Below are 15,121 nucleotides of genomic sequence, written 5' to 3'. Positions count from 1 at the left end.
GATATTTAATAAATCTGCAGGGAGATGGAGGTGGGAGGTAGAGAAAGACAGACTCACTGGCACACAGACCCAGCTGCAGACACACGCACACACACGGGGACAGGACAATCAGAGCCAGAGACAGGCATTTAATGACACCACAGCAAGGGGGAGGCAGGGCAACAAAGGCAGACACACAGACGGATGGACAGATGGGCAGCAGGCAGAGCCCTGGGTCCCACTGGACATACTCTGAGGGAAGCACAGGTTTGGCAGTGGGTGGGAAAAGCCCCAGCAAGAGAGGGTTGGGGAGAGTGGGATGAACAGACAGATGGACAGAGCTTCATCTCCCACCCAGACCCCCCTATCACCATACCACGTTCCACCTCCATCTTTCCATCTCTGTGTTTCTCTCCCTGCAGGTCTCTCTCTGCCTTCCCCTCTGCAAACCAGAGCTTTTTGAAGCCCTGGAGAGAAAAATGGGAAAAGAAGACAGAGATGGGAGAAAAAGACGAGGGACCGTGTATGTGTCTGTATGTGTGTGTGTCCAACACAAGGTTTGGTTGGACTGTAAGGAGGGACGAGATGAAAGGAGCAGAAGATGAGCAAAAGAACCAACAGCAGATGGGGTGGGGGGCATAGCCTGGAAGGATCAGGAACACACAAGCCTCATAACACACCAGATACCACACACACCGCACACACACTGCACACATTGGAAGTGCAATTGGTGGGAAGGAGGTCAATGAAAACATGGAGAAAGAGAGGCAGTGTGTGGAGCTGAGACAGATACACGGGAGTGCCTGCACTCCCAAGGCGGCCTGGCAGGACCGGGCCCAGGATCCATCTTTAATGTAAGTTTTACATATGAATGTCTGAAAGAATCAATAGGCCAAGAGCCCAGAGTGACAGCCAGTAATGACAGGCCAAAGGATGACAAGACAGAAAGAGACAAGGAGACACTGAAGCCAGGGTAGAGGACAAGTGACAGTCCCAGATGGACACACACCCAGAAACATGTTCCATCCTCTCTAGGTGGTGGGAGGGGGTACATAGCACAAACTACCGTGTTGTTGGTTTTTTTTTTCCTGCTGCATGGCAAGCAGGATCTCAGGTCCCTGACCAGGGATGGAACCCACGCCCCCTGCAGTGGAAGCGCAGAGTCTTAACCACTGGATCACCAGGGAAGTCCCAATTACCACCTTTTTTTGTATGTGCTTTTCTGTCTCTCTCCTACCCTGCTGTGAGGAATTTGTGTTTGGGTGTGTGTGCAAACATCTTATTTTTCTCAAAAAGAAAAAAATGCATGCAGAACGAGAAAAACCACTGAAACCTGGACGGGAAGGCGGAGGGGTGAGGAGGTCCCAGGGTCTCCAACCCCCTGAAGAGAGCTGGGAACTGAAGAGGGCTGCAGAGGAGGAGCAGGCAGAGGGGCGGGGAGACGGTGGTCCCAGCAGAGGGGACGTCATGAGCCTTTTCACTGTCTCTCTCTCTTGAAGGGTAGAGAAAAAGCAAACTGAACAGAAGCCTAGAGTGAGAGAGTCAAAACCAGAGAAGGAACCAGAGCTAATAGGTGGGAGAGACAGACTGAACCTCTACCTCCCTTCCCTGAGCAGATAGCACCTCTGTGGGCCACGTTTGGGTGCCTCAGCCAGAATTTCTCCAGCCCTGTTTTCATTCTCTTGCGGGAGTTGTGTGAACCACTGTGACAACCTCTGCAAGTTCCAGGGGCGTCAAAGAGAGCTTCCAGAGGTGACCTGTGGCCTCTGAGATGTGTTTTGAAGGATGAATAGGAGTTTGCCAGGTTGCAGAGAGGTAAGAAAGGGCATTCTCAGTAGTGGAAACAGCCTGCACAGAGGCACCAAGTGGCAGGAGCGCTTGGGGAAGAACCAGAGGCTTTGAGAGATTGGTAAAAAAAAAAAAATCTGAGACAGAAACACACATAGAGAGACTAGAGGAACAGAGACGGCTGCGAGGCACAGAGAAAAAGAGAAACTAGCAACAGGGAGGGACAGACACATACAGACACACAGACACACAATCAGGAGCACACAGAGAAATACCAAGAAGAGTGCGTGGTGGTGTCGGGGGAGGGTGGGTGGTTAAGGAAGGAAAAGAAGCACAGAAAACTGTTAAGATAGAGAGCCAGAGAGAGAGCTGGAGAGACCCAGATAAAGAAACACAGGCCACTGACTCCGCCCAGCGCCACGCCGCGCAGGCGCACTCCCGACCTTCAGCCCGCTGAGGATGCGCTTTGTCCCGCCAGGGGCTGGGGCGCGTCCCGGGCTGCTAGCACATGTCCCTGCACCCCCCCCCCCCGCCCCGTGCATGTGGGCCCTGGCCAAGCGGCCAGCATTCTGTGCACTTCCTGAGCCCACAAGCATCCATGCGAACACACACGATGCACCGTGCAGACAAGAGGAGCCCCGCCATTCAATTCGGGGTCCTAGCCCCAGGAGCCCACAGATTGAGGCAGAACCTCCTGAAGTGGTGTCCACCAGTACTCAGAAATCGCACCCTCACGGCCAGAAAAAAAGCAGGTTCACACATTTGTGCACACCACCCCAGGAGCCCGGACACACAGGCCACCTGGACACATGTCCACATACCAGCACAGGCGTTCATGAGCAAACAGGCCCACAGGCGTACCCACGTGAGCACAAAGACACACTCCCAGGAGCACACACTCACACCCATGCTCCTACCTCTGCTCCCAAGACACGCACACCCATGGAGTCTCCAGATGTCCATTCAGATCCGGACATTGTGGTATTTGGCTTGTGAACATAACAGCAAACAGAGAAACATCCCAATTTTGAAATCTGTTTTTAATTAAACAGATTAAACAGTGTCATTAGGCCAGAGGTAACTCACATGGATAGGTGTGTGATCTGATAAAAAATACATTTCTTCCTATAGACTGTTGCAAATGAATTTCCCAGGCTGTGTGCCCTGCTGAAGGGGGACAAGGGAACAGAGGAGGAGTCTTTGGAGTTTTCTCCAGAATACCCAGGGTTTTTGCTGACCCAGTCTCACCACCCCCACCCTCCCAGGCACTCCTGGGAAACACACAGCATACACACAGCCACAGCTCCCCCTGGGGACATCCACAACTCCCCAAGGGCATGACAGCCCCGTGGTGCCCCCATAGTGTCAACTGCCACCATCCATCCAGGGCATCTGAGTCCTCAACTGCTCACACTTGGAGAGTCCTGGGCTTCACCCAGACACAAGCAAGGTTGCTGCCAGGCATGGTTACTCTCCAAACACAGGAACAGATGTTCACATACAACCACACTCCAGAGGTCTCCAATCTGATTACGTCCTTCCCTGGCCTAAAGCCCTCCAGCCACCGCTGCTGCCTGCACAAAGGCCCCTCTGACACAGCCTGTCCTCCCATCCCACCCCATCACGCTCCAGCACACAATAGATACTCAAGAAACCACTGGCCAAACTCTGAGGTCTGTTTGTGTTTAATCAGACAATATGCAAAGTATTTACAACCAATTCCAAATTCCCCCCTCCCCCCGCCAGGCCTGGGCCATGGAATGCGGGACCCTCTGGCCCTGCCCAGAGCAGGGGGTCCCCTAGGCCTCTGCATAGTCATCTGAAATCTACAAAACACTGTTTTGTTTTTTTTTTTAAAAAAAGGATAGTATTAGGATACCTTATACAAAGGGCGCAGGGCAGTTGGAAGGGGATTTGAGAGCACGCTGGGGTGAATCCAGATTTTGACTGGGACAGACAGGAGAAGACTTGGGTAATACACATGTATGAAAGGAAAAATTGAAATTTCATAGGCAGGCACCACTTGGCCTCCTTCCCCACTGGCAGGGCCTGGCTGGCTCAAGAACCCCTGGCAGCAGGAACGTTATTGCTATGATGGGGGGGCTGGGGGTGAAATGTACATGGCTGGGGGACAGAGTAGGGGACATTTTTACATGTTAAATATGGACACACATGGAGGCACACACACGTGCACACACACATATACACACACACAGGGGCCCTTGGCAGAATGCCTACAAAACTGTCAGCTGCCCCACTTAAGAAGGGCATGATGAGGCCCAGGGAGAAGCCACCACACAGCCTAAGGGCCAAAACACGGTCTCTTGATGCCACGAGCTGGACTCAGCACGTGATGCCAGGCCATAGGGTCTGGACAGGAGTGGAGCAGTTGCAGAGGTCATGGCCTCATATGGAGGCAGACACTGAAGCCCAGAAAAGCAGCAGGGGCTGCCTGAGTTCGCACAGCCAGTCTTGGTATGTCGCAATAGACAATCTGTCCTCTCTCACCCCAGCCTATGCACTCCTTTCCCTACTCGTGAGTTAAGGGTGCCAACTTGGAGAGGAGAGCAGGGGCCAGGCATTGAAACGACACAGGACAAACTGGGGGAAGGAGGACCTGGGGTTCCATCCTGAGGCCAGGGTCTCGCAATCACTTGGATCTTCTACTTCTTCTTGATTGCCTCCAGAGCCTGTGAGCTCCCTTTCATGCTTGGCTAGTGCCAAAGATAAAAAAAACCACCCACATTCTGATTGAAATCTGCCTTCCAACCCTTACACCCTTCATTTCTAGCTCAGCCCCACATCCACCTCCACTCTCTCTCCCCACAACAGCCCCACTGAGCAAGCAGTGGCAGGAGGACCCTGTCTGCTCTCTCTGAGCCACTCTCAGGCCCCTTGTCCCCTGGGTTGCCCCAGTCTGTCCACAATGCCTCCAAGGACAATTGCGTTGGTTCCTGAGGAAGACAGAGGGAGCACCGGCTTCCAACCCCACCTCAACCTGAAGTGCTCTGCTGCCTCGGGCAAGTCACATCCTCTCTCTGGACTCAGTGTCCCCATGGATGATACAGGGACAAGGAATTGATGATCTCTGAGGATTCCTCAAGCCTAAGAAGGGCAGGGTTTGAGGAGGGTGTCCACCCCCACCCACGATCATCAAGTCAAGCTAGGCCTCACCAGCCTGAGAGCCACAGCGAAGAGGGCTGGACCCAGGAGCCTTCCGCAAACAGGCGATTCAGAAACGGACGGCATGGGCCAGGGCGGCAGGCAGGCCGGGGGTCAGGGGCCCATCACTCCTCTTTGGAAAGGCTCTTTGGCCAGGTCTGCAGACAGACCTGGGGTGGCTTGGAAGTGGGAAGGAGCCAGTGCGCGGGGTGGGCTGAGGCTAAGAAAAGGGCACCCTCAGCCCCAGCCTTTCTTCCCAGGGCCTCCCGCTGAGACACGCAGAGCTCCAGGAGAGTACGCAGGGAGGGGGCGTGTTGGTGGGCGGAGCCAGGATGCAGTCACTGGCTTAGGCCAGCCTTAGGCCCCGCCCCACCACGGAAGAGGGCGGGGCCTCGTCGCTGGCAATTCCACAGAACGCAGGAAGGCGGAGGCAGGCAAGACCCCGCGTCAGGGGCCACCCAGCCCAGGATCCAAGCCAAGAAGGCAGTCTGGCCTGGTAGCCCCGCCCTATAGGTTCTCTCCGGGCTGGTACTGGGGCTCGGTGGACGTGAAATAGTCCTCCAGGAAGGCCTGCAGGTACTCGAAGGTGGGCCGTTCCTCTGGGTCCTTCCGCCAGCACTGGCACATCAGGTCATGCAAGGACTCGGGACACTCAGGCGGGCAGGGCATCCGGTAGCCCCGCTCCACCTGGTCCAGCACCTCGCGGTTCACCATCCCTGCGGGCAGAGGGAGGCGTGAGGCGATAGGGGAGGGAAGTGAGGCAGAGGGACGTTGATGGGGACAACCAAGAGGGATTCCTGCTTAGGGGCAGGGTGGCTGTGACCATGGGTAAGGCCCTTCCCAAGCCTGGGAGCCCTGAACAATGACAGAGCCTAGGATCAGAGGGTCACCTCTTTGTTATGCAGATGAGGAAACTGAGGCCCAGGAGGGGCTTTTAAGTGCCCAAGATCTCCTGAGCAGGGGGATCACTAGGGCAGGGGCAGAAGGACTAAAGATGGGCGGCGGGGAGTTCTCTTACCAGGGTAGGGCACCCGTCCTTTTGTCGTGAGCTCCGTCAGCAGGATCCCAAAGGACCACACATCTGATTTGATGGTGAACCGGCCATAGAGGGCAGCTTCCGGAGCCGTCCACTTGATGGGGAATTTGGCACCTGTAGGAACAAGAACGGTCGGGGGAGCTCAGGAGGACATCATGACCTCTCTGTCAGGCACCGTTCTGGCCCCCACTTGACAGAGGAGGAAACTGAGGCTCAGAGAAGGGGCGTGACTCCCCACGGCCACACGGCATCTGCTGGGAGCCTGCCCACCTTGCCGGGCTGTGTATTCGTTGTCTTCAATGAGTCGAGCCAGCCCGAAGTCAGCCACTTTGCACACGAGGCTCTCTCCAACCAGGATGTTGGCAGCCCGGAGGTCTCGGTGGACATAGTTCATCCGCTCTACATACGCCATGCCCGAGGCGATCTGCAGGCAGAACCCGGGAGCCTGATTCAGAGGCCACCCTGTGCCCTTCCCAGATCACAGGGCACATGCCCAGGGATGGGGTCATCTCTAGGAGTGGACAGCCAACCAAATGCCCTGCCCTTCCCAGTTTTTCAGGCAATGAAACCAGTTTACAGTAAACCCTGTTGGCACAAAAAGCGGAACCAGTGCCTGGCCTAAGGAGGGAGCATAGGGCAAAGGGGAGGCACAAGACAAGATGCAACCAGGGAAGTGGGGTGACCATGAAAAAGAGACCCTAGATGCTCCCAGAGACATAGATGACTGCCAGATCCTGCCAGTTGTCTCAAGTTCCCTTTCTGAGTCTCAGTTTTCTCATCTGTCAAATGGAATAATAGCCATCCCTACCTCCCCTGATTGTGATAAGGATGAAAAAGTGGCTGTTGAGCACCGCCTACAACAAACAAGTACTAATACACGTTTGTTGAGTGACTGAATGACCTTGACAGAGAAGAAAACTGAGGTCTGAGGTCCTGTAGCAAGTCAGTGACTCCTGATGCCCAGGTAAGGGCTCTTTCCTCTGCCCAGAACCACCACTCACAGCATCTGTAAGTGGTCCCAGTAATACATGGGATGAGATCAGTGAGAGTAAGGCCAATCAAGGCAAGTTTCTTGGAGAGGGTACTCAAGAGACCCGATGTGGCAGAGCCAGGTGGGTGGGAGAGCTCAAGGCCAGATGTAGGAGGTGGGAGGGGCTGACTCACCTGTGCAGCCATGTCCACCAGCTGAGGCAGCCGCAGGTACTTGCCTGTCTCCCCCTTGAGGAAGTCCAGCAAACTCCCTGGGCAGAGAGAAAGCAGCTCTAGCTCCTGTTCTGTCCTCCCTGAACCAGGAAGCAGTGATTCCCAGATCTTGTCCACTGGGGCAGGCCAGTCTTGCTTTAACCATACAGCAGATTTTATGTAAACCCATCTCTGAATAAAGCCTGTGTTTGTCACTCAAAAGGCAAGCAGGATGGGAAACCACCAAATGTTCACCTCTAGGAGAACAGAACTGTGGTACAGCCATACTATAATGGCACAGCCGTATTATAAAGGAATACTACTAAGCAATAAAAAGGAAGAAACTAGTGATATACACAACAAGAAAGAAAACCTTTGCATGTAAAAGATTTCATATATGAAGTTCTAGAAGAAAGAAATCTATGAAGACAGAAAGCACATCTATGGCTGTATGGGTTTGGGACTGTAGAGTATATCTGCAAAGGAATACAAAGGTGTTTTCTGGGGTGATGGAGATGTTTATCTCAACTACGCTAAGAGATACACAGCATATCCATTCATTAAAACTCACTGAACCGTACATTTAAAATGGGTGTGTTTTTTTTCAAAGATTTTTTTTTTTAACGTGGACTATTTTTAATGTCTTTATTGAATTTGTTACAATATTGCTTCTGTTTTATGTTTTGGTTTTTTGGCCATGAGGCATGTGGGATTTTAGCTCCCCGACAAGGGATCGAACCCACACCCCCTGCATTGGAAGGCAAAGTGTTAACCACTGAACCACCAGGGAAGTCCCCTAAAATGGGTGTATTTTATCATATGTAAGTTATACCTCCAAAAGTAGAATTTTGAAAAATAATTATTTTCAAAACTAAGTAAAAGTCAAGCCAGGAACTTGACCCAGATGTGGCTCAGCTTGGAGGATTTGGGGAGTTTTCCTTCCAGCCCTAGAAACGGCAAATAGCTTTACAAAAGCAGCAGACAGGGGGACACTGATGGATTGTGGGACATCACTAAAAACAAAATGAACCGAGAAAGGCAACCTGCGGTTTAATGTTCCATGGACATGCGAAGTTGATTCTTTTCATTCATTTCACCTTTAAAGGCATGCACTCTAACTCACAGACCTAGAAAACGAATTTATGGTTGCTGGGGGAAAGGGATAGTTAGGGACTTTGGGAAGGACATGTACACACTGCTTATTTTTAGATGGATAAGCAACAAAGACCTATTGGATAGAACAAGGAACTCTGCTCAATGTTATGTGTCAGCCTGGAACCAGGTGGATGGGAGAGCTCAAGGGAGGGAGGCCTGGGGGAGAAGGGATACATGCATATGTATGGCTGAATCTTTTTGCCTTTCACCTGAAACTGTCACAACATTGCTCATCAGCTATACCACAACACAAAATGTTTTTGGTGTTAAAAATAAATAAATAAAAAATTTTAAAAATAAAGGCACACATTCTAGATGTGGTGGGAAGTGAAGCGCGTCCCACCTGCCCTGTTGTGAGGACCCCCACCAGGGCCCTCCTGGCTTCCCTCACCCTTGCTCATGTACTCCGTGACAATGTAGATGGGCTCTTCAGACACCACGGCGTACAGCTGCACAAGTTTCTCATGCCTCAGTTTCTTCATGACCTGGGCCTCCTGCAGGAAGGCCTCCGGAGACATCGTACCAGGCTTCAGGGTTTTGATGGCCACCCTGGTGGTGCCGTTCCAGGTCCCTGTGTGGACAGGCGTGCAGGTTGCCTCAGGGGAGGACTCCCATTCCCATCCCACAGGGATGCAGGATCTGCCTGTCTGGGTACCAATGTCAGCTCTGGCCTCCCAGGACAGGTGACAAGCCCAGCCAAGGCCCAGCCCCTTTCTGAGCCTCAGTGTCACCATCTGCAAAATGGGCAGGACGCTCCTCACAGGGCACGCTCAAGAAACAGTAGCTGTTCTTAGGACGCTTATGATTAGAAATGTCCCCAAAAGCAGCACATTCGTCAATTCAACTGCCCTCCTCGGGGTGGTCATGTTCCTTCTGGGTAACACACCGAAAGGTGGCCTCGGTGTTCACAGATGGCGCATGTGCACTGGTGGGGGCTGGGGGTAAGACAGAGCTGGCCTCAGAACAAGGCCACCAGAACAAGAACTTGTCTCAAGCCACACTCACCAAAAAGCAATTAAAGCCTCACACCGAGTACAAAGACTCAGAGGTCAGACTGGCAGGAGTTTGGCTCCCACCTCTGCCCACTGTCAGCAGTGAGACCACAGGTGAGTCAGCGCCCCCTCTAAAACCTCGATTTTCTCATCTGGAAAATCGGGACGCTATAATATCCACCTATGGGGCTGCTAGGGTGGCTAAGCCCACTGTGAGCACACAGTTAATAGCTGCAGCTGTCATTTTATTATTATCTGGTTTTTCAAACTGTGATGCCTCAGGGAAAGCTACGTTTTAAACCAGTGTGTTTAATCCCAGCCAGGCCTGAGGCTCCTTTGATGAGTGGCCTTGGGCCCATGCCTCACCATCTCTGGGCCTCCATCTGCAGTTTGGGCCTCAGGCCCATGTCTGCGGTCCTCCAGCACAGGCCCTCTGGAGATATGTATCAGGCTCTTTGTGAGTCTGCCTGGATCATCCAGAGAGGAACAAGAGCCTCCTCCACTGACTTCACCGCACAGCCAAGCCAGGAATGAGTTTTGCAGCCACCAGAATGGCTGATGCTGTCTTGGTTTTGCTCAGGTTCTTCTTCTTCTTTTTTTTTTTTAATATTTATTTATGCGTTTGGCTGCTCTAGATCTTAGTTGTGGCACACGGGATCTCTGATCTTTGTTGAAGCATGTGAACTCTTAGTTGTGGCTTGTGGGATCTAGTTCCCTGACTAGGGATTGAACCTGGGCCCCCTGCATTGGGAGCATGGAATCTCAGCCACTGGACTGACAGGGAAGTCCCATCACGTCCTCTCTTTGTGCCTGTGCTTCGCATCCCCGCCCCCTCTCCCCAGCTCAAAGCTAGCAGCTCCCCTTTCCTGACCTGACCTGACCTCCAGCCTGTAGGCCTCTGTACCTGCAGTGAGTCGCCCAGGAAGCCCCTCTGCTCTCCTCCATCATCTTTTCCTCTGAAGGGAAGGAAGTGGAGGCAGTGATACACCAGAGCTCAGATGGAACCACCTTGAAAACCGCACACGGTCATCTCCCCGCTGGACGTGTGGGCTCACAATGGCCAGGCCTCCCTCACCACGACCTCCGCGACCCATGTCCGCAGAAACCAGTCTGCAGAAGGGGGCCTGGCTGTTGTCAGGGCTGCATGGCGTTTGTTGTCAAGGACGGTTTGGCCATTTCTCCAGAGTTAAACAGGAGATCGTTAACAGGCCAGGAGTGTTCGAGACCCTGCACCTCCCAGAGCTCCATCTAGGAGCTGAGGTTTCTCTTCCCATGCCTGAAGTTAACGTGGGGACGCACGTGGGGCCAGCATTCTCTCAATCCCCCAGGGGGTCCTATTACCCCCCCCCCCACTCCCAGCTCCATTTTACAGGTGGGAAGATCAAGGCTCAGAGGGAAGCCACCAGGCCCAGACCACAGGGCACGTCACTGGGGAGTCAGCTCCAAGCAATTCTCAGAAAACGGGCACCACGGCAGCACCACGGCAGCCGGAGGTGTGGCTTGCTGGGGCCCTAGCTTGCTGCTGCCCACCACTGGAGGAGTTCCACATTGAGAGTAGGGCCCACAGTTCACAGAGGTGATGAGATCGTGGAAGCAAAGGTTGGGGGACTCATGGGGCCTGGAGCCGCCACATGGGACAGACATCCACCTGGTTCTCAAGTGGGGACAAGGCAGGGGTGGGGGCACCAGGGGCATGGCCTTACCCATCCACACCTCTCCGAAGCAGCCCTGGCCCAGCTTGACCTCTAGCCGCAGCGACTCCCGGGGGATCTCCCAGGCGTCCTTGGCCAGGCCTTGAGTCTGTGGCTTGGACGTGGGGCACACAGTGGTCAGGCGGTGGCAGAGGCCGTCAGCGTGTTCTGAAGACAGAGACAGGGCGTTCAGGCCTAGCATCTGCGCCAGGTCACCGTGTCCCACAGTGTGTGTGTGTGTGTGTGTGTGTGTGTGTGTGTGTAGACTCACACACTGTATGCACACAGGCTTCGGGGCCACACAGGACACCCTCGAGGCCAGGTATCCATACCTGTGTGTATGCACTGCCCCCAGCACAGGCCCACACTGCCTCATGCATCTGCTCCCTGAGTCATTCATTCATTCATTCATTCATTCATCCTACTTTAAGGGGGTGCCAGGGAGCCAGTGGAGGCCTGCCCCCATGGAGCTCCCAGTCCAGAGGGGCACCCAACTTTCCCATATCACCTCCCAGGACCACAAGTGTGACAGAGGAGAGCTGTACATGCAATAGCAGGTGGGTTGGGTGGAATCCTGGAAGGCTTCCTGGAAGAGGTGGCACCTGGGTTTGGATCTGTAGGAGGGTGAGTGGTCGACTAGGGAACAGCCCTCTGGGCAGAGGGCAAACTGCCTCATGCATGTGCAAAGGCCCTGAGGGAGGAACAAGCCAGTGGGTTGGAGAAGCCGAAAGGAGGCCGAGGCGGGTGGAGAGGGCTGCCAAGGAGTGAGTAGGGGAAGGAGGGCCCCAGGTAAGGCATGGAGGCCAGTTGGGTTTAAACCACCCAAAACCTGAGGCCACATGGGGGTCTTTCTCCTAAAATTCCAAGGTGACCCCTGGAGGGTTTTGATCTGGGGGAACTGGGTTCAGAATAAATACAGCGGTGGCCAAAGGGATGGAGGTAGACAGTGACAGATCCTCGAGGGAGTCAGGAGGCCCAGCTGACAGAGAAGAAGGAGCTGGTGCTCTCAGAAAAGGCTACATGTGAAAGGCTGTGGCCACATGCCACAGACACCCAGGTACCCACAGGACCTCTCCACATGGGAGCACACAGGCCATGACACCACTGGAGTCCACCCAGGCAGCCCTGGACATCCAGACGGACTGGCCACACCCCTGCACACACAGCCTAGCCCGCGCCCACAACCTGCGCGTGTGAGCTCCCCGCCTGCCACTCTCTCTCCCCTTCTCTGCTGCAATCGATCTAGCCGCCCCCTCCTTGTCTCCTGGTAACCGGTTCTAACCGGTCCTAAGGCTGCAGGGACAAATGACACCAGTCTATTCCCCCCTCCTTCCCAGCTCACTTCTCCAGACAGCCCCCTCCTCATCAGGCAGCTTTGGAGGAGGCAAAATAGGATGGAGGGGTGGGAGGGGCTGGGGAGGGCAGAGGGAAACCAGGGAGGAGGGCACGGGAGGAAGGGAGTGGGAAAAGGGGCACAGGAGGAGGGGAGTGGGAGGAGGGAGAAAGGGGAAAGGAAGAAGGGGAAGGGGAGCAGGCGCCTTCATCCTCAGGGTGACAGGAGTCCTGGACCTGGTTGGCTCCAAAGCCCCCAGCTCAGGGTCTGCAGTATGGAAGGAGACCCCCACCTCCCACCCCCTCCCGGGGCCTACCCTCCCCTGCGCCCAGCTGGCAGCCGGGAGGCTAGCCGGCACTCACTGGAGTAGTAGGCCACCAGCTGCTGCAGACTGTTGAACTGGGTGCGGGAGGTGATGTAGAAGCCGCCGCTGTCCAGCTTGCGGATCTTATAGTGCTTCACGTTGAGGCCCTTGGCATTGTCGAAGTCAGACACCGAGAGGCAGTAGGCGCCTGCAGGACAGGCCAGAAAGGGGCCGTGACCACCACGCCCGCTCGCCCACGGCCGCGGCGCTGAGCACACCTACCTGACATGGGACAGGAGGCAGGCACGGACGGAACCAGGTCTGGTCCAGCCTGTCTCTGAGCACCCAGTGCCCGGGCAGCCACTGGGGCAGAGTCAAGTGACAAACGGCACCTGACTCAAGAATTTTCCATGCACCTTTGACCTGTGAAGCCCAGATATGCATCCCTGCTCTGTGACCCAAGCAAGTGACTTGCCCTCTTTGGGCCTCAGTTTCCTCCTCTGCACAAGTGGGCTACTCCCCAGGCATCTGGGCAGATTCAGTGAAACCACATTTAAGAAGGCCGGGTACACAATAGGTGCTCAGTAAGTGTTTGCGAGGAGCCTCACAGCAATAGCCCCAAGTAGCTGTGTGTCCCTGGCCTAACTGCCTCTCCTCTCTGGTCTGCCCACAGGAATGGTGTCCATGCCCTGCCCCTCCCTGAAGATTCCAGGCTCAGGCAGGAGCCAGTGGTTGGCTAAGGCCAGGCTGCCCTGAGCAGGAGATCACATCCTGGGCGTGGCCTGAAGGGTGCCAAGGCTCAGCTGAGCCAGTCCAGGTGGCCCCCTCCCTGTTTCCCTGGAGCCTAGAAAAGCTTTGGGCTTGAAAAGTTTCCTTCTGCCCAACAGGCCTGTTAACCTGAGCCCAAGAGATGCCTGGGGTGGCATCAGGGAAAAAGGCTGAGCCCCAGAGGTGGGGGAGCAGGCTTCAGTGGCCAGAGAAAGCCCTTCTAAGGAAACAGCATACAGGTATCATTCTAGAAGCAACCCCTCAAAGCCCCTACAACCTCTGGACAATCCTCAGGTGGGGTTTATAATATCCAGTGTCAAAAAGGGAAAATGAAGCTCAGAGAGGGAAAGCAGCTAGCCTCAGGTCACCCACCCAGCAATTCAGACACACACAGAACCTGTGCCTGGGTCTCTAAAGCCTGCAATGGACAACCATGACTTTCTGCAGATGGCCCAGGCCACGTGCATATAGAAGCCACAGCCCTAAATCTAAGGCCAAGCCCTGACCACGTGTGCAACACACCACAAACATGCCCATGTCCGGTGGCCATATGCTCACACAGGCTCACGCTCTCCAGGCCCCCAAGCACAAGGACAAACCCACAACAATTCATTCCCACACAGCATCACACAGACAACGCCACCCCAGGTGCACACACACACATACCTGAACCCACACATGGCATGCACAGCCACATGACCGCTCATAAATGCACACACATGACATGGACGCTCTGCTTTCCCATCTCCCACTGAGCCCCAGGCCCAGAGGAAGCAGAAGCTTCGTCACCATGGTGATGGAATCTGCAACCCACTTACAGAGAGGCTGGAGGGAAAGGGGGTGATCATTCTCTGGCAGAGGGGAAAGACAGGAGAGGAACAGAGGCCAGGACTATTGGGAGAAGGGCAAAGCCAGGTCCCAGTACCCAGTCCAGCCCCTAAGGCCCCTGGGGAAGGGGAAGAGGGGGCTATTGCATCAACACCCTCCCTGGGAACAGCCTTTGGCTCTGTGACCCTCAGGCCTCCTGACAATCTGCGTCCTTTCCTTATCTGAGAAACCTGAGGCCAGAGAGACTGGCCTCTTTTGTTGCACCCTTTGCGGCATCTTTTGCTCACCCCAGATAATTCAGTGCTCTTCAAATGTACCTCCCTGCCATTGATCCTGGCTTTTTCTCCAGCTGGAGGATTCTTCCCATCCCACGCCATATACCAAACTCGTATTCATTCCTCAATACCCAGCTCAAATAACCCACAAAAGGCTCAATTCCCAGTAGAAGCACTCATACCTTTCGTGGTCTCGCTTTCTCGCACTAGGAAGGTCCCTCTTGGGTTCTCCGCATTGAGCAGTAACCGCTCTGACTCACGTCTGGTGATCTTGCCAAAGTACCACCTGGGGCAGGAGGGAGGGGGATGGTACTGGTGGTCCAGGATTCCACCCACCCACCATGCCTCTTCCTGGGATGTGGCTGGGGCAGCCAGCCCTGCCACTCTAGCCCAGGAGAGAAGCTCTGAACCAGCAGTGATGATGGTGAGCAAGCAGGAGGCCAGAGTCAATACTCACTCTTCAGCCTGAATGGAGTCAGAGGGCGCCACGTAGTTGCTGGGGATGTAGCCCGTCTGTCCTGTGCTGAGCGAGTGGGCCAGCCACCAGTCTCCCTCTCTGAGCAGGGGGAGAGGGAGGGAGCAAAGGAGAAGGAAACCATCAGCAATGGGCCCCAGGGCGTGCGGTCTT

The 15,121-nt window shown here is 54.6% G+C and overlaps 1 protein-coding gene across 3 annotated transcripts in view; it reads right to left on the bottom strand.

Annotated features, from left to right (window-relative positions):
* Positions 1–3,436: 3,436 nt before the first annotated feature.
* SRC (SRC proto-oncogene, non-receptor tyrosine kinase) overlaps positions 3,437–15,121 on the bottom strand; it is a 55,362-nt gene continuing 43,677 nt past the window's right edge. For all 3 annotated transcript variants that reach the window (XM_081560242.1, XM_081560245.1, XM_081560244.1), the window contains 9 exons: positions 14,951–15,049; positions 14,676–14,779; positions 12,681–12,830; positions 10,998–11,153; positions 8,694–8,873; positions 7,130–7,206; positions 6,236–6,389; positions 5,948–6,079; positions 3,437–5,645 (listed from right to left, as the gene is read on the bottom strand). In XM_081560242.1, the coding sequence (XP_081416368.1) occupies positions 5,437–5,645; positions 5,948–6,079; positions 6,236–6,389; positions 7,130–7,206; positions 8,694–8,873; positions 10,998–11,153; positions 12,681–12,830; positions 14,676–14,779; positions 14,951–15,049 (1,261 nt within the window). In that variant the 3' untranslated portion in view covers positions 3,437–5,436. The remainder of the gene's footprint in view (positions 5,646–5,947; positions 6,080–6,235; positions 6,390–7,129; positions 7,207–8,693; positions 8,874–10,997; positions 11,154–12,680; positions 12,831–14,675; positions 14,780–14,950; positions 15,050–15,121) is intronic.

This window comes from Giraffa tippelskirchi, chromosome 13 (genome assembly GCF_054371585.1).
Source record: "Giraffa tippelskirchi isolate mGirTip1 chromosome 13, T2T-mGirTip1v1.2.pri, whole genome shotgun sequence".
In the NCBI taxonomy this organism is placed as follows: domain Eukaryota; kingdom Metazoa; phylum Chordata; class Mammalia; order Artiodactyla; family Giraffidae; genus Giraffa; species Giraffa tippelskirchi.
The sequence above is the reverse complement of the archived record's forward strand: the minus strand, read 5'-3'. Positions and strand labels throughout refer to the sequence as shown.